Raw genomic sequence first — 23,224 nt, forward strand, 5'->3', positions numbered from 1 at the left:
CATTTTGCCAATTTTCTGAAAATAAACTACAATTTCCTGCTAAATATATCACACAGAAAAGATAAAGAAGAAAGCTGTTATTAAAAAAAAAATTTATTATTTTTTTTTTCTCTCCTCAGAGTTGATGGGACATTAATGAATAACCCAGACTTTGCAAATGCCTTCAGCTGTTCTTCCGGGATCACCAATGAATCCAATTCATAAATGTAAAGTTTGGTAAACGAGCCACCAAAAATGTCAAAACTTACGTACAACAAAAAAATACAAAAAAAGTTGTAAACAAAACCGTTGCCACCTTTCTGGCGTTGAGACGTGTGCGGGAGTCCTGTAAATGAATTAAACTAAATTGGAATGTAAAGTAAAATAGAGAAAAAATGAAATAAAATATTCGTTTTATCGTAAAAAAAATCCCACCCCAAGTCAGAAGTACATGGATTATGTACTTCTGCTCAAATGTAAGTCCAAGCCTCCTCAAGCTAAAATTCGTCTCTAGCTCTGCACCTTTCTACATGGTGTTGTTTACTTTGGGATACGTTTGCAGTTTTATGATAACAATTTTTTAATTAAAAGTGGTATAATTTTGATCAAAACTAGGGCTAAGTTTCGTTTGAATAATTACTTCTAGACGCGTATTTAGCGATCTTCCGACCAATTTATCTGTATCTGTAGAATGTAGTGTTCTTATATTTTTTCCAATCTCATTTTGATACTCCGTGACGAATAATCCGTCTGGCTGAACTTAGGGTGTTTTTTTAGGTGTCTGGTTATGCATCTCAGTATAAAGACGGACAAAAAAGGGATTGTCCATCTAGACGAACGAGCTGCTTTAACTAGTGCGAATTTGAACGACGAACTAATGGGCGAACTTAGCTGAGACGAATAATTCGTCTGCGTAGTCTGCATGTCTTGAATGACGGACATCAGACGAATTTTGCGTCTGCATGGTTATTTTACGTTATGTGTCTTAGCCTGATAAAGACGGGCACAGAACAGATAATTCATCAAGACCAACTATCTCCTTTTATGCTTCTTGAAAACGACGAAATGAGGGCTTAGTTCCTCCCGTTTGTACACTAGACGCTTAAAACAGTCGACGCATAATCATGATTCGGCTGGGCGGATAATGCATCTCTCGGGACATTGTTGTAAATTTTATCAACCCTAGTTTTCTACTTGTTTTAGTTCTTTCAGTAATGCCCTTGACTCCCAATTATTGTGCTTTACCCATTTTTTGCACACAGTTTAGCTCTTCTAAAGAAAGATAGAGAACTATCCTGGGAACAAAACTCCACTACAACTACTACAACTGAAAGTGAATAGCAACTGCTACGCTAAACTACCGACCACTTAAAAATGCCCCCAGCGATCTATTTATATCAGTTTGAAAATCCTTATCACTACCTACGGTGTTGACTTAAAACTTGTATTATATTTGGCAGCTTCTTGTATCGGAGTGAGTGGTCATTTATTAGAAGTTCAAAAATCAAAGGACTACTTTAAAAGTTTGAGTATAAGTAAAAATGGTTGCGGTAGATTACAAAAAGGTTCACCGCCTGTAGCAAGAAATAAATATTGCTGAGAAAAATTAGGACGTGATGGTCGAGTCCTGAAGCAGTGGTCGTTAAGGGTGCTTCAACAGAATTGCAGAAATTTAAATTGAAAACGCTTTATCTAGCTGTCTAAGCTATCTTACTACTTTATCAGGACACTTTCGGCTGTTTGCTTTGGGTTTTCCAAAAGATTATTATTTGATGGTTTTACGTACACATTAGCATTGTAAAACAAATTATCTTGACAAGTTTGCGTGTCAGATTTAGTGCTAATGGATGCAAGGTTGTGGCTTATTTAAAAAAAAAGATATTTCAAGTATCTTGGGCAAATCTCTTTGCTGATAGTCTTCTTTTGTTAAAGAATTGGCGTCCTTTTAAAAACGATTCTCAAAGTGTTGAAACTGCAAAGGGCGGGCATTTATGAATAAGGCTCCTACATTAGCATAAATTAACATCGCTCGGGTTAATTATTCCTCCTACTATATTGTATTGATACGATATCCAAACAAGAGTGTGCATTTACATAAAAAGAGTGACATTCCACAGGGAATATGCCGCAGCTAAGGACTTCACAATTTCTGCATCACTGCATGCTCATTTGAATGCGGAAAAAATGATGCCGTCATATTAACCAAACTTTGTCCACGAAACACGTCAAGTAGCATTTCTACATCTTCAATGATTATCTGGGACAATTCAAGATGACGACGGCTTGAACAAACTTCAAAACAAGTTGGTTAAAGTTCACTACAACAGCGCTTCGTCCGTTTGGGCGGACAGACAACATGAGAGGAATATTAGGCTTGTCGGTGTTGGCTTGTGTTGTGTTTGGAGCGTCTTTGACGACGATCAACAAGCACAGGGAAACAGAAACGTCTGAGAAGAGTCGAGGTACGTTCCCTTTACCTGCCTGCTCGTACCAAACCGTATGGGATAAGGGAAAAGTTCTATTCCAGCGCAGTAACTTTGTTCTCGTATGTAAACTCTCTGCAAAACATTACTGAAGTGTGAAGTCATTAAGCACTGTCAACAGATTTATACTCACATGCAATAATAAACTCAAAACATTTTAGGCAGAGAAGCTTTTATTAGGTTTCGAAAGGTTTTGGTTTCGAGAAGGGACGTAAATCCCGGCGTAAGTATCCTGCCGAAACGAGAAATAATTGGTGTTGATTTGATTATAAATGAATATTTAATGTGTACCCGAACAAGAAGTATTATTCAGAAAGCTTTTCGATGGGAGGTTAACATCTCTCTTTAAATTTGACCTACGTTTGAGTCTTTATTAGAATTGACCAGATCACAACCGGAAAAAAAGTTGCTTGGCTTGTTAACTGCTTCAATACTTGACAAATTCGTACGTGTTAGCAAGTTGTCTTGCTAGCTAACGATTGGTGAGGCCGACTGACTGATCAACTGACGGACGGTACATAACCTGATTGCTCGTCGCTGTTGTTCTTAGGTTTTCTTTGGTTAGGGTTGGTCTTACAGAATCGCTGAGAATCTCTGTGAATATTAATTAATATCTTTTAAAATTAGAATCTCCGCATCGCCATGATTTAGAATAAAAATAAGCAAGCCAGTGTGAGTTATACAGCAGCCGAAATCAACCTGCTTTTTCCTGTTAGTCAGCTGTTTATTTGATATCCGGCGTTTTAGGAAAGATTTCCGAGAGTCTTTAAACAGAGAATATGTGTCTTGAAAAGCAACTTTTATTCCTGTTAATGTCGTGCGGCAACGAATATAACGTTTTATAATTTAAACTTCTTTTGTTATTCTTGAGAGAGGGAGTAATATTGGACGATGTTTCGTCAGTGTAAAACTCAAAATTTAGCTTAGTTTCCTGTCCTAAATTTTCCTACTCTTAATTATATTGTACTGTAGATTAAATCGGACAGATAATAGCACACTGATCGTGTAAGACGGACATTTTTATTGCGGCTTAATTTTTTATGAATAATCGGATCTCATAAACATTTCTTCAAACGGCAAATTTTATGCGTTTGCAACTTCATGATATTTTAATTTTTCTACCTGAATTATTTGATCAGCTGTCTTTATTTACAGAGCTTTTGTAGTTTCGCTTTCCTCTGAACAGCAACTCTTAAAAGGATGTGTAATGATTAAAACTGATTCGTTTAAACAGGCGAAATATAATAAAAGAGTATACCTTCTTTACTAGGCGTAGCAGGTACTGTGTTTTCATTTAGACTCTTTCAATTGGTCAGATGTTGTCATGGATTTGAAACCGTACTGAGAAAAATCTGTAAAGAACACAATTTTATCTCGGACGGGAGATGGGAATTCGAGCCCTCACAGACGAAAGCTATCAGGGCGCAAGAGTGGACGTAATCAGTAAAATATTGTATAAAACAAAAAACAAAAAAAAACAAATTTGATTTTCGACAAAGATTAAAAAATCTAGTGTTTCATTTCACTTCCGATGAAGGTGTGAAGATAACATATACACTGAAATGGCTTTTAGAAAATGTTTGAAAAATCAGGATTAGTGTCCAAATATATTGCTTTGGCGTAGCCCACAAATATTTTAGCGTTGATTTGTTTATTTGATTTTTTCCGAATTTACACATAAGGTTGTTTGGTCGCGCGTGTTATTGAAGTAAACCGTACTAGTTTGTCTCAATAGCCCAGATGAGTTAAATTTGGTGTGGTTTGTATTTGTTTAGCATTATGTGAAGCTTTAACAGGTTTTGCCTTGTTTTAGCTTTTTCTCTATCAGGAGTGAAAGCAAATTTCTGAATTTCCATGATTTAACAAATCGAAATCAGCTTTTAGCGCCTGTCCTCTAGTTGACGGTGAATTGCGTCATGGTATTGTGAAAGTGAATATATTTTTAGATACTAGCAAGCGAGGCCTTTCAGTGATGCATATACGAAGAGAACACGAACAACAGTTCTGTTAATGTTGTTGACGATAAAATTAGTCAACGATAACAAACTCATACCGTAACTTGTTCAGAAACTGATAAAATAAGCTATAGTAGGTTATTTATTTTGTGGGTTTTGTTCTGAGGGAGCTTCAAGTAGTTTTACTTTTCTAGCTTTTTAGCCATCATAAGAGAAAAGCAAACTTCTTGTGTTTTTAGCACCTCTTCTCTAATAGAAGATTAACATTGCGTCATGGTATTGTCAACTGAACTGACAGGTCCTTTAAGCTGTGCATACACGAATACAAAGACTACAAATAACACGCGCGCAAGCAACAGTTTTTATATCTGTTCTACTATGGAAAATAAAAATTGTCAGAAATAACCAAAGCATTTTGAAAGCATTAGCAAATTTTCTAAAACATCCTTTCGACATCAGTGGAAACACTGCTTTACATTTCGTTTTTATGCCGCCTTTCCTAGTGGTACATAAAGATCCCCTTGACTTCTTGATGATTTTTCTCAGTCTCACTACTTGTGCTTTTAGCATTAGAGCGATATTATAAGGGTATATTATGGTTTGATCACTATCTAACAGGGGTAAGAATACTGCCATTGCCAGTAAACAAGCACTTAGTTCATTATCAGCGGGACGTTGATTATGGTAAATAAACCGCCTTGGCGAAATTTTAAAAATGCTGACCAGTTTAAAACTTTAGCCCTTTGTTGGACGGGGAGTTGCTCTAGATCTTCCATGTTTGTACAGAGTTTTAGCAAAAAAAAAATTGTCATTGATAGAAGCTGTAGCACGCCCAAATGATTAACAACATTTTATTCTTCCTTTTAATCGATAGTTTCCGATGACGAGATCATAGTAATCATTGGAAATGTGATGCAGCCATACTACCAAACCCCCAAACCAAAGCCGCATAAACCCTGGCATAACCCCAACCCTGCCCAAAATATCCCCAGGTGCAGGACAGACGAATGCACTAAACAGAGCATGAACATGTCCCAGATGATGGATAAAACCGCTGACCCATGTACAGACTTCTACCAGTACGCATGCGGAGGATGGTTAGCAAAAGACCTGCCTGACGATCACGCCAAATGGACGATATTCTCCTACTTATCTGAACAGACGGAAAATAGGCTTAGATATTTGATCGAACGACAGAAGAATTCAGGTAAGTTAGAGGCCCCTACGTAATCTCTTGTTGAAACTGTACTTGGAATTTCTCAGTTTTTTTCGAGTTTGCCTAAGTCATTTGCTGAAATTAAAAACATCATCTTTTACGATATTTTGGCGGTAAAACTAAGAGAAAATCTAAAGCGTTGGGCAAGGATATGTGCGTGATGAAATGAACTGAATGTTGCTTTTTACAGCCACTTTTAACAACAGAACAAAGCCGGGAAAAGTGGAAAATAAGATCTAGCGAGGAAACGCTTTTATGGGTAAGTGGGAGAGAAATAGCGTTTGGGGAAAGAATGAGAATAAAATAGAACATATTTTAAAGGTGTGAAATGTGGGAGGTGCCATTTCTTTTATATAGTGAACTTCTTCTTTAATACTTTGGTTACAATGCAATAAGTTTTGACTTAACAGTTGTTAGTGCGATAAGTTTTTTTTAGGCCCCGGCCCCGCGGAGCCACGCCAGGACGGCGAAGACGCCGACCCAGAGCCGAACCCGACGACAATGACTGAACAGAGCCGCAGACATGGCCCAGACCCACAAACAAAGGCGAGAATGATGGGCGACAGGAATCAGTAAGCTCATGAACAGTTTGCGTCTGAACTGGGCCTTACTTGACATTATAAATGCCCTAATTCTTCTGCTTCTTTATCGTCTACAGACAACAGTGTGGGAAAACTTGTTTACAACTGGTACTCATCCTGCCTGAACCAAGAACAACGGGATAAACTTGGAGCTGAACCGCTAAAGAAATTAATACAAGACACAATGGGCAAGCAGTTCAAACCTTACGTAAGAAATGACTTTTCTGATAAGGACTGGAAACTAGAGGACGTGCTGGGCGTGGTTCATCGCAGTCTTGGCGTGTATCCATTGTTCAAAGTATCTCTGGGTATTGATCCACGGAATTCATCTTCACCATTACATCTCTCGGTATGACAGTGTAAGGATTTGATTGAGTTACCGTTGGAACACAAGCAAACAAACCAAAAGACAAACAAACAATACAGAAGAATCCCCATTTCTCGTCTTCCTCGCACCCTCGTTCTCGAAACTCCCGATTTCTCGAATCAGTTTTCTTTTCCTTTGAGTTATTCTTTTCCCTTTTCGGGGAATAAAGAAGACAGGCAAACGAATCGAGTAATATAAACGAATAAATAAACAACAAAGGCCAGAGCGAACTTTAGCCTGGTGCTACCCTACTTAATTGTAAAAATATTCAGTTCTATTATCATTATCTTATTTTAATAAACGAATAGAAATAAGTAAGACAACGAGCAAAAATACGTTGCTTAAAATCTTTAACTATATTTTGTGGCTGGATACTTTCGTTTCAATATGAATGGTTTGCTACTTTTAAGGCGGATGTTAAAATAGTTCTACAATTCGCATTAGATTACTTCTCAGGTTTCTGTATTTGAGAGCATTTTTAGATTCGTTAACCCAAGAAACGTCAGGTAGCTCGATTGTCTCGGCTGTTGTAGTACGTTACTTTATTGCCGCTGTATCAGGAAATGTTTTCCTTGGTTAGTTAAAAAAAAAAACTAACCATACTTCTCTCTTATAGATTGGCCAAGGAGACCCCCTGATGAAGTCACGTGACGTCTATTTATCACAAGAAGCGCACGCAATATCGGTGAGTTGTTTCAAATCTCGTCTCCAGAGCCCTCTCTTCTTTTGGTCAGCATCATTCTGGTTTTGATTGTTTAAACTTGCGCGGAGTACTCATTTTCAATTACCAGCTATCAGATTTGAGCGGAAGTCTGTTCACTTTAAAATTGGAACTCGTGGAACTAGATTAAATCGAACTCTCTGTAATTCACACGTCTACTTGTTATGGAATACATTTAATAAAACCCAAGTTAGAACTATTCACATCATAAGGTTCAAATGCACTCGGTAATTGAACACAATCAAATTCAAACTTAATCACCAGCAATTGAACGGCTATTTTTTTTAATTACAGTGGCCTATTGTCGCAGCAATTTTTTTGGTAGGGGGGAGAAGGAATGTTTTGTGGAATGCTTATTCTCGTACGCTTGTAATATGTCGGACTGGTATTTTAAGTTTGTTCGACTACTTTGTTTCAATCTAACGTTATTGAAACTCTTGTCTTAATAAATGTATTTTTAAAAATAACTTTTGTCACTTTTTATATTTGCAGGTCGCCAGAGCATACATGGCCTTGATGGCAAATCTAACGAGACTTCTGGGTGCCACTGAACGCCAAGATATAGACGATGTCATACAAGAACTAAAACAGATCTTATTACTTGAGTATCAACTGGTTAAGGTGAATAAAATCATAAGTTAATTCTATGGTTATTTTTAAGATCATTTATTATAATGATCACTGCATTGTGTTCTTGGGCTAGACACATTAATGCTGGGGGTAATCCTGCAATGCACTAGCATCCCATCCAGGGAGAGGAAGAAAATACTACATTATTTATAAAAACCGGGATAAGATTCGGCGGTATGCCGGCACTTGGCCTGATGCAGACTTTTTTTTTATTTAAAATAAAGTCAAATTGGCTGTATGTTGGCCTTGTTCTTTTTTGCGCCAAAAAGGTTGGTCAATATCTAGCCATCTTGACCCCACCCATATGTACATGTTATCTTGCGCTTACCTCTTGTAACTCATTTTCACAGGCTATGAATAAACAGGCAAAAGAAAATAATAATGAGATATTTACATGGACGATGGATGAATTTCAAGCTAATCTTCCTGGGGTAGGAATGTGTTCTTTACATTTTTTTAAGCGTGTTAACTTGTAGCGCGTACGTTAAGTAAACACTACTACATGCAATGCTTGAACTGTATTGAAGACCATTGTTGATCACTCTTGACTTTTGGCTTATGTTTGATTTTCAGTTCGACTGGAAAAGATACTTCAACAAGTTAACGGAAGGTTTAAAGGATAACCCCATGTCAGACTCGGAAGTTATATTTGTAGACGCTCCGAAGTATCTAGCTGACGTGATAAAAATTCTTAAAAAAACTTCGAAGGGGTAAGATGCGAACTGTATGTTCCGAAAACAAATTGGTGCGTCGGAATAAACATTTTTAATTTTTTTAAAGCATGATAAACTTTGCATTAACTGAAAAAAACTCGGAAACAATTTTGAGTTCCAGATGGGGTTTGAACCCACGACCCTCCGTGATCTAGTCGGATGCTCTACTACTGAGCTACGGAGACTCTAGGAGCAAGAGTGAAATTTAAATAACCTACATTTCATGTCATGCAAAATGTATTATGCTTTATTTCTTCAGAAAAATTTATTTGCTGGAATAAAAAGGAAATGTATTGAATTTTTATCCCGACTCACTGGTATTGTTGGTACAAGTTGATAGTGTCAAAATATGTTACTATTTGGAGTTCAATTTCCTATTAAAAAGCTCTGTTAATCTTTTCAAAGTTGACGAAATTGCACGACTGCAATTAGTGCAAATTGCACATTTTGTAAAGCGAATATTTATTGCAAAATCATATCCCAGCTTCCGGTAGGCAATTTCCAGCCACTCGGAATATTGCTTCATGGATTGAGAAGTTTTGAAGAAGCGTGAAGACATTTTCCAGCAGGGCGACTTGGAGCAAGTCTACTGCTTGTGATTGAAATGTAGCGATGTAGCTCCTCTAAACACATTGACTTATTTTCAGTAATTTGTTTTAATTCATTTTAGAGTGCTTGCTAATTACATCACATGGACTATAGTTCATGAATACGGACCCTATCTTTCATCGGACTTCCACGACGCGTACTTGGAGTTCGCTCGCAAGGCTTATGGGATAAAGAAATCCAGTGCATTATGGCGGCGCTGTGTCCGTGGTACAGATGAGTCAATTGATATGGGAGTGTCAATGCTGTTTGTTACTGACAAGGATTGTGCTGTTACTAATCAAAGTTTACAGCGTGTAAGTATCACCGAAGTGTAACAGAGATCACGACGAAGGGCGGACACTAATTATACCCAGATCTTCTCAGCCTTCGGCAGAGTATGAAAACATCTGGTTGCGAGATTAGGACGGGCACTTTTCTGGACTGAACGAACGAAACTGAAGGCTTGTTTTAAATGAAGTTTATTTTGCTATTTTTAGGCAGAAGACATGGTTCAAAAAATACGTGAGGCTTTTATTGAAAACTTAAAAAATGTGACCTGGATGGACGAACAAACTAAAGAGGCGGCAAGAGAAAAGGTAACACGCATGCGTGCACGACACCGACTCGTATATTGTCATAAAGTATTCAGGTTCCACCCTCGATTTAGGAATCCTGTTTCGTTATCAATAGATCTATACGAACGTTTTAAGGTCCTTCTTCGCGGCATATTATAATTTTTTTTGTTAATAACTAACTTTCGGGAGGGATGGGGAAAATGGCATACGATTGACATTTGACCTCCCTTGAATAGCGGTAGTGCTTTTTTTGATTGAGTAAAAAGATTCAAAAATGAATCAAAAAAAATCTTTCAAATATGTTTTGATGTTTGTTACTGTATTTCTACTTCAGGCCGAAGCTATACTTCAACAAGTAGGTTACCCAGCTTTTATCACGAATACAACTGCATTGGAGGAATATTTTTCTGGGGTAATTATAGAGATGTCTTGACATTTATTCAGCCAGTTTTGGTGGTAAAATTGTAAAACAATTTTTAAGAATTTCATTACGATTTGTGTATATAACAACGCAGTAAAAAAGGTTTTCTTCTTTTCGTTTCAGTTGAAAGCTGACCCCGAGAACTTCTTTCAAAATCGATTAAACGAGATTAAAATCAGAATGACAAACACGTTGCTAGCAAGAGGAAGCGCTTTGAGTCGCTACAGATGGGACATGCGACCAACTGAAATCAACGCGTATTATTCTCCGGAAAGTAATAAAATTGGTAAGTACAAAATTTACTTTAACTGTAACTTTATAGAATAAGCAATTATCACTAAAAAAAAGCGAAAAAGAAATCTGGTTCTAAGTGTTTTTCTCACAAGTATTAATTGACTAAAAAAAGAAACGAATGCGGGAAAAACGCCTGTGTCGTAGACTGCGTAGCAGGTGCCGTAGTTTCGAGCGCATGTATGGGAAACGCGAAAGGCGCGAGGGGGCCACGCGAGGAAAAAAAAGATCGATTTTTTCGCGCGCGGCCTTCTTGCGATCGCCCACTCTTTTAAACGCGCTAAAAAACGTACACAGACGCCTGCTACGCAGGCTACGTGTGTCGTGGCATGCTGTCCGCTAGTAACGACTAATACGTTGAATGAAAAGTAAACTTATACTTCGTCTTTTTTCTTTTCAGTTGTACCAGCTGGAATTCTGCTCCCTCCATTTTATCATTTTGAATACCCACAGTAAGTATCATATATAAACCAGGCCATCCCTGTAACTAACAAAAGTCACGTCTGTATTCCAGCCTTGCTGGCTTACCAGGCCACGTTTAACTACGGTTCCCGTGGCAACCAAGATTGTTACTACTAACTCAGGAAAGGATGTCTGTCCATCTTAAGTTTCCCTCAGCATTGTGTCAGGTTGCCTTAATAATTGAAAAGTTCCCGTTTATACTCATAAGTAGAGAGAGGCACTATGAGAGTAAAGTGTCTCACCCAACAACACAATACAATGATGCTAGCCATGGCTTGAACCAAGACCGCTGGATCCATGATCCAACGTCCTGGTCACCACAACACACATTCTTGTTCCCAGGTCCACTCAATTCTTTTAGCCAGCCGAAGCCCCCCGGACAATTTACAGGAAACAGTTTTCAAGTAAAATCTTTTAAGTTGTTTAGATTAGTGACACGAATTATTATTTGTTTATTTATTAGCGCGGAGAATTTTGGAGCCATTGGATTTGTGGTTGGTCATGAGCTCACTCACGGGTTTGACTCTGCAGGTTAGATTTGAGCGACTTTTTATGATTAACAATAAAGATAATAATTGGTTGTTGGTATTACGTAGCATAATTTCCTTATAGGAAAATATGACTTGTCTGGAACAAAAATATGTTGCTCAAAATCTTAATTTGACATTGATGTTGCGCAATGCTAGCCATTAATATCTACACTTGTGAATCGGATTTTGCATCAAAAGAAAAAATCTAAAAACGCTGTTCTCCCTCAAGAATTATACTAGGCCAATCAAAAATATTTTCTTGCGCAATAGAACTGTCAGAATCAAACTTAAAGGCAACGTAACATGAAACATGTTACATAAAACACGTTCGATTCAGAGAAGACCTGTTATAAATACGACAAGTACTGTTTACCTACATGTGTAACTCAGTTCTGGGTCATTAAACCAGTTCCAATGTTGCCCAGCTTTATACGTATCAAAGCCTTTTTATAGTTTTCTGAGTAGATTAAATTGACAAACTGAGTAGATTGACAAACTGGCTGTGTTTTCATCTTACAGGTGCCATGTTTGATAAAGATGGTAACTTAAGAAACTGGTGGGATCAAACATCCATGGCTGAATTTGTAAACAGAGAGCGGTGTTTTATGAATCAATACTCACAATACACCGTTCAAGGACATAATGTAAGTCATGTCATGCGCATTGCAGAACTTCGAAAGTTTGGTACAAAGACACGCAACACTGTTATATACATATTGGAAATCTGGATTCTAACTCTTTAGAATACCTTGAAGTTTTTCTGACATTAACATTAATAAGGCAACGAGGGACCATGCAATGTAAAGTTCGGTGTGGGTTCGAATCCCAGAGAGGTCAAAATAATTTTTCTTTGCCTCTGGTGGTTTGCAATTTAATTTTCTTTCTTGGGAAAACTTGACTCGACGAAAATTACAGGTTAATTACAGTACTTTTAATTTGCTGTTTGCCACTAGTAACAACACAAAAATTCAGTTTATTTGAAACGCAGCCCGCAAATGTTTTTTCAAAATACTGTCTTATTGTTGTTCGACTAGTCTTATCTGTCATTCTCAGAGACAGCAGTTTGGTCCGTCCCGATCGCATTTTACTCTTTACGTTGACACGAACTGTTTGTTTTTATTCTTTTAGTTGGATGGCAAAAAGACATTAGGAGAAAATACAGCCGATAATGGCGGATTAAAACTTGCCTACAAGGTAAGGAGATGATCTTGTAGCGTCAATGATATGTTTACCTATAAATGTAGTTTAAAAAAGTGCAGTACATTTTTTGATGACTGATTTCTTTGTTTAACATTAGGCTTACCACAAGTGGCTTGCTCAGAATGACCATGACAGTACACTACCTAATCTTGGTCTTAACTCGAATCAACTCTTCTTCCTTTCTTTTGCTCAGGTAAGACTTTTGAATCCTGTATGTGGCATGCACATATACGAAAAATCATAATATAACGCCTTAGAGTTATATTTACTTATACAACTTCCCTTATTCCAAAATGGCGGAATATATATTATTCTTTTTTCTTCATGTTAATGCCCGATTCCCTCTATGGCGCGCGCCTGCAGGGAGTCATGGTAGTTGTATGGTAGTTGTAGTCATCATTACTAAGTCTCGTGCATGGTTTGATGAATCCATGATTCCATGCAGGTGTGCGTCATAGAGAGAATCGGGCATTGGCCCTCGGCTCATTGCCCCGATCGCATCTGCAGAGTTTAAAAGAATCTTTGGCTTAAAACGAGACCTTAGTGTTTTGCATTTCACTTGTTCCAGACACCTTCCAAGCAAAACGAAACCAACAACATTTGAGCTTTATTTGTATGACCATAAAACATTACAGTATTGCAAAAGCATAAGGTAATATATAATAGTAATAATAACAATAAAAAGTCATTAACAATGATGCAGCCCCTAATTCAATCAGTACCAATGTTCTTTTGTGCTCTAATGAATGAAGAAACTTATTTGTGTGTTTCCCTTCCTTTATACAGATCTGGTGTGAGAAGGCCACTCCTGCTTATCAATTAACTGATTTACAACAAAACGTTCACTCTCCAGGCAAATTTCGGTGAGTAACAAGCAGAATTAAATATCAACATTAATAGCAGCTTTAACAGCTTTTAAATTTTAGAAGAGATATAGCTACGAGTGTAATTTGAGGGTTTTTTGATGCTTACCTTTTATTGATTGCTATAAGATTGGCGATTATTTATCATTAAGGTATAAATCGTAAGATGCGTCTATACTAGACACAACAAATGGGTCCAGCAAATTAATTTCTGAAATAGAAAGAGCGCTGGGCCACGAAGCTAAACCAAATCAGTAAGCAGCTAGGAAAATGCTCACTCTTTAATTGTGGCGTAAAAAAACATTATATTTAGTAATAAATGTTTTTGAAACTAAGACCTAAAATGAAAACTTTAACGGCTCCTTACGAAAGGATCAGCGCCAAGCCGCGCAATGCATGATTTCCACAATGATGTGACCAACTCCTGCACACTGGACGACCAACATTTGAAAAGTGCGGTTACTTCTTAACAAACACAAGCACTCATTTTTATACCTATTGTAAACAGACAGTTATTTTAAAAAAATGCGCAGTATTTTAATGTATTTCTTCTTCTTTTTTTTTCTTTTCTCAGGGTTGATGTGACTCTAAAAAATAGTCGAGATTTTGCAAATGCCTATGGCTGTCCTTTAGGTTCGCCAATGAATCCTGTTGACAAATGTGCAGTTTGGTAATCGTTGAGGGAAATAATAGAAATGCCTTGAATCTTCCTTAAATCTAAAAACACTTGTCAAGAAAAAATCACTTTCTTACTCTGGATAAATTACATGGAATGTTAGCTGCTAAGTTCTACATTGATGAATGTTTTAAGTAAATGCAATATTTCCGACCTCTCCCTTTTTCTTAAAGATAGTAAAAAAATTATATTTTTTCCTTTTAAAGATGAATTGTAATATAACAATTTCTTGACTGGTACAAGAAAATGTGAAGAAGATAATGACAATTTGCAATATATGTTCTTCCATACCAATTTGCAAATGAACCCCAGCAATGGTTAAGTTTGTCACCAAGGGGGTGATAATTGTCCAAAATGTAAGACTGTTGTATACTGATTGTAGTTACAAAGTTCTTTCTTAAATAGTTGCTCCAGGTTTCAAAACCTGAGAAAGCGAACTTTGAAATTATTTCCTGCATGAATATTGCAAGAGGTAACACTCGGAGCGTGACTGGTGGGTTTTATGGGAGGGGAGGGGAGGAGAGGGAGGGGTAGTGGAGAGATGCATTTCAATCCTGAATATTTTTATAATAGAAATATATTTCTATAGTGTTTTCAGAATTTGGTGGAACATAAATTGATAACTTATATTTAAACTGGGATACATTTGCAATGTGAAAATAAAAGTTTGAAAACTTGAATTCGCTTTGCTTGATGACCTTGCAACAGTTGGTCAGGTGACCAGTTACGTCAGTTTTAGTGCAACTCGTAGGAGGCAACTGTTGCCCATGCGCATCACGTGCCCAATCCATGTCCACCTCCATCTCCTTACTTGTTCACTGATAGTCACGATGTTGGCTCTCCTGTGCACTTCTTCTTTTGACACATGCATAGGCATGTAGATTTTAATATTGAGAATAAACGTTATTTGAAGTGCCAAGTGCGAGGCGCAGTGGCCTGATCATTAGCGCACTCGACTCCGAGTCGAACGGCCCGGGTTGGAGCCCTGGCCGGGACGCTGCGTTGAGTTCTTGGGTAAGGCACTTTACTCTCACAGTGCCTCTCTCTACCCAGATGTACAAATGGGTACCGGCGAATTTAATGCTGGGGGTGCCAAGTTAAGTTCACAATAAACCAAACGTTTCGGGCTTAGCCCTTCATCAGTGATAGATTTTTAAATAGCCTGTACAGGCACTTCTTCCTGAAGGAATCGAATTTAGCCTCGTTGCCCTGACGTAGCGCGTACGGTATTTTCATTATTGAATTCTTATCTTTTCTTATCCTTTTGTTATAATCTTTGTTGACCTCACAGTAGGTGAAATGAAGTTGATTAATTGAGCATATCGAGAGTTGATGCTGTTATTATGTAGAGTGAAGGACGGTGCACTTACTGAGAAAACCAATTCCACAGCAAGTGTAACAATGAGTGCTCGACGTGGTAATGCGGACACAAAAATCACTATTGAAGGCGAGATAGATTCTTCTGTGGTGATTTTAAACGAGTTTCGAGAAAGGGGTAAGAATGGGCAGGACTTAACAGACAGTTCAAACACAGCCACGGTGAATACCGATCATACAAGAAAGATTTGTTTCATTGCAAAGCTTCAATCTTTGTTCTTGCCCATGATAATAATAATAATAATAATAATAATCAATTATTTATAGAGGGTAAACACATAAATGAAACTGTTTGGATTGTATATCGCAGATGTGAGAAACCCTTGCCAAGAAGACTTGTCGAGGAGATGTCGAGTTTCTGTGTTTGGAAAGCGTTTGTATCAATGTTTAGTATTGCTGGTCTTATGGCTTAATGTTGCCAAGACTTTGGCTTCGTTTTGGATCGGTAATAACCACAGCAGCGATAATTCCGAAGTCTTTGCTGGAATGATATGGTTTTTGCAGACCGCTCTACAAGCCTCGGTATGTTTCTTCACTATGCACATTACATCAAAAAAGTCAAGTTTAAAAAGTTTAATGTTGTACTGGAATTCTCAGCCGAACTTTGACGAGCTAGTAGCTGAACCATACATGATAAAGTGCATCAAACGAACAATGATTCTGACATATTTCCTCATAGCGTTAAATTCGGTGTTTATTGCTCTAATTTTGTTTCTTCCTTCCGAATCTCTACAATTCCTCGCGCGAGGGTATATTTCACCCTCTCCCTATCAACAACATAGCAGTGAAGGTGGTTTGCTTTGTAGTGTTTTTGTACTGCACAGCTGCCTGGTTGATGCCTTTTGCCATTTTTACAGCCGTTTGTCTTGACTTTAATTCATCAGTGCAGTCGTCTTAGAAAGACAATGCGCTTGACTGCGTCAGCCGATGGATTGACAAGGGTGAAGATTTTAAGGCGTCAGCATTCGTCATTATGTGGCTCTGTGAGAAAGGCAGACGATTTATTCAAGTTTCTAACTCTTGTTATTTATATCACAAACATTCCTTTGGTCTGCTTTCTTCTCTATCATTTGATATTCGTCAGTTATAACGATGTTACGACGCTTGTGATTTTGAGTTGGTGGTTTGTACATGCGGTTGTTATTATGGCAGGCGTGTCATTCCTGGGGGCAAGTTTAAACAGCAAGGTATGTACGTTATTAGAGGTAGTCTGGCTCTGTCTCAAACACAATTAAGAAACCATCATACTGGGTAAAAATAGCTACCAAGTAATTTTGCCAAGCCTAATGTAGCAAAATTCCAAGAAAGAACCTTCTCTTTCACCTAGCTTCAAAATTCTGCCGAACAGAGGCCGTTTTCAGATCAGAATGTCAAGAATGATCGGTTCTTTTAAAAAAGTGCCCCAAATTTTCAGCACTGGTTCACACATTACTGCTTTAACCCTAACCCCAAGTATTTTGTCAATAGGAGTCGATGAAGGGCCATCATGCTTGAAAGAATAATTTTAATTTACTCTATCAACAAGACATAACAAGATAAGAGTTTACAATTGTCCGCCGTCAAAACACAACAGGGGGTGTTAAGTAAGGCCTCAGACAGAAGTGAGCTGTAACTAATCGATCAAATTGGGAAGTTTTTAGCCCCTTAAGTATCGAACGAACACGAATTATTTTCTACTCTACAGATTATCTTCTTTTTTATGAACGGCTTGAAAATAAGCAAAGTGATTTTCGCATATTTTATTTATTTAAAGTCGTTTAAAAACTGTGCCCCATAATTTTAAGATACCAGTTTCACGAAGGATGCCTTTTTACAGAAAATACACGTACCGTATTAACCTACAGGTCCATTGAAATAAGAACAACAATAGACTCACAGTAATTCTCGGGAACTGTTACGGAGTTAAATTATTCTGGATAAATAAAACGCTTTCACTACTTTTCTTTTATTTATTTATTTCATAGATTCATTCCTTTACGGAAGTTGTTCAGAGAGTTCAAATATCCAACGTTGATTTGGATACACATACCGAGGTATGCTTTAACAGCCCAGTTGCGTTGTTAGTTGTAATTAATCCAAGTTTAAACACCAGTACAATCGCCAAGACTATACAAAAATTCCAGATAAATAATTCGAAATCTTCTTTGTTCAAAACGAAAGGGTTGTCCCCTGCTATGATAATATTGCTTGGAAACTAAGGAAAGATAAAAATGCATGGGTGTGGATTGGTTTTTTAGAGGACATCAATACTTAATACAAAACTTTGATCGAATTCTAATGTGTTTGGTACAGAGCAGTTTTCAATTGAGGCGTAAAACCAAAACCAAAGTAATCACTAGAGCCAATCACAAAGATTACAGACAATCCAGTAAACCAATCAAAACTCGAAGCAAATACATGTAGCCGGCCCGAAGCGCGGGAAAACGTGCGCGAGCGCGCCATGATTGGTTTTGGTTTTACTTCTGATTGGCTGAAAAAATGGCGCGAGTCTTTTAAACCAATTAAAAAGCGTAGTAATGCAAAACCAAAGCAAACGCGAATTACTTTCGACACTCAAGTGAAAACCGCTCTATACTGTAGCAGCTTTGAATCAGCAATCTAGGTATCAGTAATTGTTTTCTTTCTTGTTTAGTTGATGTTGTTCGTGGCAAAGTTAAATGGAGACCCCGTAGCAATAACCGCAGGAGGACTGGTACCCATTACAAAGCCACTGATTGTTACGGTAATGTATCGCTGTAGCAGCGCCGGTTTGTAAAAACCATGTCTTTCCCGCCTTAGGCCTCGAAGCGATATAAATTTTTTAAACAATGGTCATTACTAGACGAGACAGTCAAACTATTGCTATATCGACCATTAAAATGACGTCCTAAACTGTCAATTATTAGCACGAATCGGCATAGTACCAGAGACTCCCAGATCAACAAAAACTTTTAAGCTTTTGTTTTTTGTTGAAATAAGGTTGTTAAAACTTCCTACGTTATTAACTAGACTAGTATCGAATGGTAGCGAAAAAATGACGGTTTTATGGCTCGAATTGCAATAGATGAAAAGTGCATTAAATTTGTTAAGTTCTCGAATGAAAGCTATACGCTGTTTCCTTTTAGCGTAAGTGTTCTTAACTTAAAATTGTTTAACCTGACTGTAAAATTAATGGTCTGTGTTTTCGTTGGATGTAAAAATATTAAATTTTACATAGTGTTAAGTGAGATTAACGCTAACATGTTGCAGGACTTTTAAATTTAAGATTATTTATTTATTTATTTATTTTCCTTTTTTCTCTTCAGGTAACTGGCGTTGTTCTCACATACTTTGCCCTTTTATATCAGTTGGAATGAGAGAAGCACGCTTCTCACTCGACTCGTCTGATCTTTAAAAGAAATCAGTCTTTTCGCTCCTGGGCCTCTTTCTTATCACACTATTGTCCACCTCTGGAACAGCTTATTTTAACCTTTTTAAAATGTAGATAATAAATAGATAAAGTAGATTTTAAGTTTTTTTTTTGTTATTAGTGTTACTTTAAATTTAAGCATTTTTAGTACATACTCAGTGTGTTTTATTAGAAATATGCGAACCTGATTGGTTCTCTATCGTTGCCCATTTTTTGTCGCGCGCGTCGCCTCGAATAGTTAAAATATTTCTGATTTTTTTGCTCCAAAACTAATCCAAAATTGTAGGTTTTAGATTGCTATCCTCTAAAAAGTCTGCTAAAACAATTAGACTACTCGCCATCGTTTTCTGTGAGCGGTGGTCAACTTGGCTGCGTTGACTTTTCGCCTAAACTGACTCGCGACTTGATTGAAGATCGTGTAATTAATATGATATAGACTGTTTTTCTAGGCCTCTCTTATCGCAGTGCTGTCCTCCCGAACAGCTTATCTTAACCTTTCCATAATGATGATTAGATACTGCAGTGAATCAGTAATATTTAGAAAGTAAAAAGATTATCATTATTTTTTTTTGAAGATGAAAACTCGAGTTGACCCTCTTTCATTCGCGCTTAGAAACTGACACTGAAATCTGCCCCGTAACAATTACTTAGTCATGCACACTCATTCTGAGTGTGCATTGATGGCAGAGTTATTACTTAGAGGGAGAGGGTGGTGGCTACTTATGCGCGCGTGACGAAATGTCAATATTGGCCCACGATAGAAATTAACAAATAAGTTTAGCCGATTAAATCACGTTTGATTGATAATAATTGCTATTAATATTGCTTACCAGCGAAAAACTTTATTATCAGAAATATGTATTGAACGTGTCACATGATATACGAATAGATGAGTTGAATATTCGATCTTATCTGACCTTATCAGTGATTCCAGTGAATATTTATCTTTTGTTAAGCAATAAAGGCATGTTGACGTTTCAATCGGTGACCTTATAATCCGAACATGTCGTGACTAAGATAATACATTTATTGTTAATTGAAAGTCTCAGTGTACACTTTTAATACTTGCCTGCGCGTGAACTGAACATCTCGACAGAGCCACAAAGTACAACCATGAGTCGTCGAAAAGGAACTACAGATTCAAACGTCTCTATCGGGGGCGAGATTAGTCCCTCTGGAATAGTTTTAAAGGAGTTTCGTGAACTGAGTGCTAAAGAAGAGCAAGATTTAACCGATGGTTCGGCTACAGAAAAGCTGAATACGAGTTGTTCGAGGAAGATCTGTATGATAGCCAGGCTACAATGTGTGTTCTTCCCAATGAAGCTGTTTGGGTTGTTCTTTGAGGACATGAGGAGTCCTTGTAAAGGAGACATTAGTTCAACTGGACGAAAAACGACGATTTTTGTAAAGCGCTTATATCAATGCGTCGTGTTATTAGTTTTGTGGCTCAACTTCGGCAAGACGCTGTCCTCGTTTTGGGTCGGTAGCTACCGCGAGACTGCTGGAGTTCAGCTCTTAGCGCCTTTGCTGTGGTTTCTACAGACCGCTTTACAAGCTTCAATTTGTTTCTACACAATGCACATGACATCTAAAAAGTCAGGGTTAAAAAGCTTAATGTCATATTGGAATGCCCAGCCGAACTTTGATGAATTAGTAGCCGAGTCATATATGATAAAGTGCGTTAAAATAACTCTGAGGGTAGCGTATTTCCTGATAGCGTTAAATATGGTGCTATATGGTGTGATACTGTTTATACCTTCGGAATCCATTCAACCCCTTGCGCAGGCATTAGTGTCCCCTCTTCCTATCAACAGCACGGCAGCCAAGGCAGTTTGTTACGTTGTTTTTCTTTACTGTTCAGCCGCCTGGCTGATGCCATTCGCCGTCTTTTCCGCCGTGTGCCTGACCTTGATTCATCAATGCCGCCGTCTTAGGAAAACTCTGCGCTTGACTGCGTCCGCCGATGGACTGACGAGAATCAAGATTTTAAGGCAGCAACACTCGTCGTTATGTGGCTCTGTAAGAAAAGTGGACAACTTGTTCAAGTTCTTCACTCTCGTTGTTTATGTCACGAACATTCCCCTTGTCTGCTTTATTTTCTACAATTTGATATTCGTCAAGTCTAACAGCGTGACAACCGAAGTTACTTTGGGGTTTTGGTTTGTGATCGTTTCATTCATCATGATTGGCGTGTCTTTCCTTGGGGCACAGTTAAACAGCAAGGTAAATAGAATAGTCTGACCCTAGCAATACAAGTTATATTCCGGGTACTTGTTTGTGAGCAGGCTCAGCATTTAGACTTCGCGCGCAACCGGCGAAGTTCTCGAGGCTTTGTTGCGCGCGCGTGAGGCGCCGTCTGAGACGTGAACCTGCTTGCTTTAAAGGAGCTACGTCATGGAGAACGCACCTTGAAAAAATTAGAATTTTTTTATTTTTTTTTTTTTTATTCTTTTTTTTTCTATTTAATTTAAATCTTCTTTTTTTTTTTTTTTTTTTTTTTTTTTTTTTTTTTTTTTTTTTTTTTTTTTTATATATTTTTTTTTTTTTTTTTTTTTTATAAAAAAAAAAAAAAATAAAAAAAAATAATAAAAAACCCCTTATTAGGCGCCAGTTTGAGGGAGGATTGGGGCGGGGGATAGGTAGGTTGTCTATAAAAACCTGCAAAATGTGATTTAAGTTTGTTTATTTTTTTTTTTCAAATAACCACGTCAGTTTTAAGTTTGCAATAGCGCAATATTATAGACAGGGGCTAATCTGAGACAACACTTATCGCCTGCATACTACACATTAACATTAAATATTTGTATGCGATTATTGAGGTTTATCGAGGTTCAACTTATACTCTACTTGAAGGTTTGCTTTTATTTCATTTGATATTCCTTCATTAATTCCTTCATTCATTCACAGATTCATTCCTTCACGGAAGTTGTTCAGAAAGTCCACATATCCAACGTCGATTTGGATACACATACTGAGGTATGTCTGAATCTTGAGGACACTCTTTGTTATTTATTGCGATCATCTTGGTACGCTGAACGTGCACACACTAAAAACAACGCTCTAACTGCACATTCTCCTTTCTGGTGACTACTTAGCTCATTTGTCCCAAGTTTGTTATGGGTTTTTAGCTCAATTGTAACACATATTAATTTTAAGGTTGACGCTAACATATTTAATTTATTTATTTATTTATTTTATTTATTCATTGATTAAATATCCTTCTTTAGTTGATGTTGTTCGTGGCAAAGTTAAATGGAGACCCCGTAGCAATTACCGCGGGAGGACTGGTACCCATTACAAAACCACTGATTGTTACGGTAATGTACTGATTTTACTGCCAGTAGAAACAAACTTTTGCATTGCCCTTGTCATATACACTAACATTGGAAACGTTTAACTGAATTATCATTTTTCTTTATGTTTTTTTCCCCAGGTTACTGGCGTGGTTATTACATATTTTGCTCTTTTGTATGAGCTGAGATGAAACTCATATGTTTGTCATCTACCTGTTACTGATCTGTTGCTGAAATTAAAATGGAAATAACTTTTAAAAAACAACGCTTCACGAGGAAAGGAACTTTATCGCAGTTTTAAATAATTATTGGTGAATAATCGGAACTGATTTTGGAAGACAATCTTCTTATCTCTAATCATTGTTGTCTAATGGATTATAAAAAGTGATATAATAGTAAAACGAATTTTTCTAGATCGAGACTAAGTAGAAATGTTATCAAGAAGGAAAATTTTAAAAACATGATTAAATTAATAAGATCGAAAATACTAGATCATGGACAAGGTGATATTTGTTCAACGTAAAAAATCCTAGTCTAAGCCAAATTACACAGTTGCATTGCCTGCTACTTTTCGTCAAAAGCTGGTAATATGAAAGGCATTAACTTAACTGTACAGGTGACCCACGCTGCTAAATAAATAAAATCAAACTTGTAGTGGCACTGTCTTCTTTGTATACCTATGATATTCATTGTTCTTATTTATTTGACAAAGGCGATAAATTGATTGGAATGTTAACGTGATAGCAAAATGATCAAAACGCATTCTATCTCAGTAGCTTGCTATCATCATCATCATCATCATCATCATCGTCATCATCATCATCATCATCATCATCATCATCATCATCATCGGCCATGATTGTGTCCCCAGCGCAAAAGACTTAGGCCTCTCTCCTCCGCAGGGGCTACCTGCAC

The 23,224-nt window shown here is 37.4% G+C and overlaps 3 protein-coding genes across 4 annotated transcripts; all 3 read left to right on the top strand.

Moving 5' to 3' along the window:
- The first annotated feature begins 2,113 nt into the window (after positions 1–2,113).
- LOC144657766 (endothelin-converting enzyme 2-like) lies at positions 2,114–14,927 on the top strand. Its single transcript, XM_078518116.1, has 18 exons — positions 2,114–2,441; positions 5,292–5,624; positions 6,292–6,563; positions 7,198–7,266; positions 7,795–7,923; positions 8,283–8,363; positions 8,506–8,642; positions 9,316–9,547; positions 9,731–9,829; positions 10,143–10,220; positions 10,353–10,515; positions 10,921–10,972; positions 11,446–11,513; positions 12,032–12,156; positions 12,641–12,706; positions 12,810–12,905; positions 13,499–13,575; positions 14,150–14,927. Exons 1-18 carry the CDS (start codon positions 2,336–2,338, stop codon positions 14,247–14,249), a joined length of 2,283 nt encoding a protein of 760 aa, XP_078374242.1. The 5' UTR covers positions 2,114–2,335; the 3' UTR covers positions 14,250–14,927.
- Positions 14,928–15,930: 1,003 nt separating this feature from the next.
- LOC144657767 (uncharacterized) lies at positions 15,931–19,055 on the top strand. The gene is made up of 4 exons (XM_078518117.1): positions 15,931–16,815; positions 17,593–17,661; positions 18,261–18,350; positions 18,913–19,055. The coding sequence occupies exons 1-4, from the start codon at positions 16,534–16,536 to the stop codon at positions 18,961–18,963; spliced, it is 492 nt and encodes a 163-aa protein (XP_078374243.1). The 5' UTR covers positions 15,931–16,533; the 3' UTR covers positions 18,964–19,055.
- Positions 19,056–19,211: 156 nt separating this feature from the next.
- On the top strand, positions 19,212–22,961 carry LOC144657779 (uncharacterized). Of its 2 annotated transcripts, XM_078518131.1 has the most exons (4): positions 19,218–21,239; positions 21,924–21,992; positions 22,244–22,333; positions 22,450–22,961. In XM_078518131.1, exons 1-4 carry the CDS (start codon positions 20,130–20,132, stop codon positions 22,498–22,500), a joined length of 1,320 nt encoding a protein of 439 aa, XP_078374257.1. In that variant the 5' UTR covers positions 19,218–20,129; the 3' UTR covers positions 22,501–22,961. The 2 variants fall into 2 exon arrangements, 1 of the variants encoding a protein (XP_078374257.1); XR_013571615.1 differs by lacking the exons at positions 22,244–22,333; positions 22,450–22,961 and having other exon boundaries at positions 19,212–21,407; positions 21,621–21,986.
- Positions 22,962–23,224: the final 263 nt, after the last annotated feature.

The sequence above is a fragment of the Oculina patagonica genome, chromosome 6, assembly GCF_052425735.1.
Source record: "Oculina patagonica isolate OP01 chromosome 6, crgOcupat, whole genome shotgun sequence".
NCBI classification, from domain to species: Eukaryota; Metazoa; Cnidaria; class Anthozoa; order Scleractinia; family Oculinidae; genus Oculina; species Oculina patagonica.

Bases quoted from the DNA above. Each gene is read 5' to 3' on its own strand.
- LOC144657767 (XM_078518117.1), top strand. From the start codon at position 16,534: ATGCGCTTGACTGCGTCAGCCGATGGATTGACAAGGGTGAAGATTTTA. The intron at 17,662-18,260 runs GTATGCTTTAAC...TTTCTTGTTTAG, and splicing joins ATTTGGATACACATACCGAG to TTGATGTTGTTCGTGGCAAA. The intron at 18,351-18,912 runs GTAATGTATCGC...TTTTCTCTTCAG, and splicing joins CAAAGCCACTGATTGTTACG to GTAACTGGCGTTGTTCTCAC.
- LOC144657779 (XM_078518131.1), top strand. From the start codon at position 20,130: ATGAGTCGTCGAAAAGGAACTACAGATTCAAACGTCTCTATCGGGGGC. The intron at 21,240-21,923 runs GTAAATAGAATA...ATTCATTCACAG, and splicing joins GGGCACAGTTAAACAGCAAG to ATTCATTCCTTCACGGAAGT. The intron at 21,993-22,243 runs GTATGTCTGAAT...ATCCTTCTTTAG, and splicing joins ATTTGGATACACATACTGAG to TTGATGTTGTTCGTGGCAAA.
- LOC144657766 (XM_078518116.1), top strand. From the start codon at position 2,336: ATGAGAGGAATATTAGGCTTGTCGGTGTTGGCTTGTGTTGTGTTTGGA. The intron at 5,625-6,291 runs GTAAGTTAGAGG...TATCGTCTACAG, and splicing joins CGAACGACAGAAGAATTCAG to ACAACAGTGTGGGAAAACTT. The intron at 10,221-10,352 runs GTAATTATAGAG...TTTTCGTTTCAG, and splicing joins TGGAGGAATATTTTTCTGGG to TTGAAAGCTGACCCCGAGAA.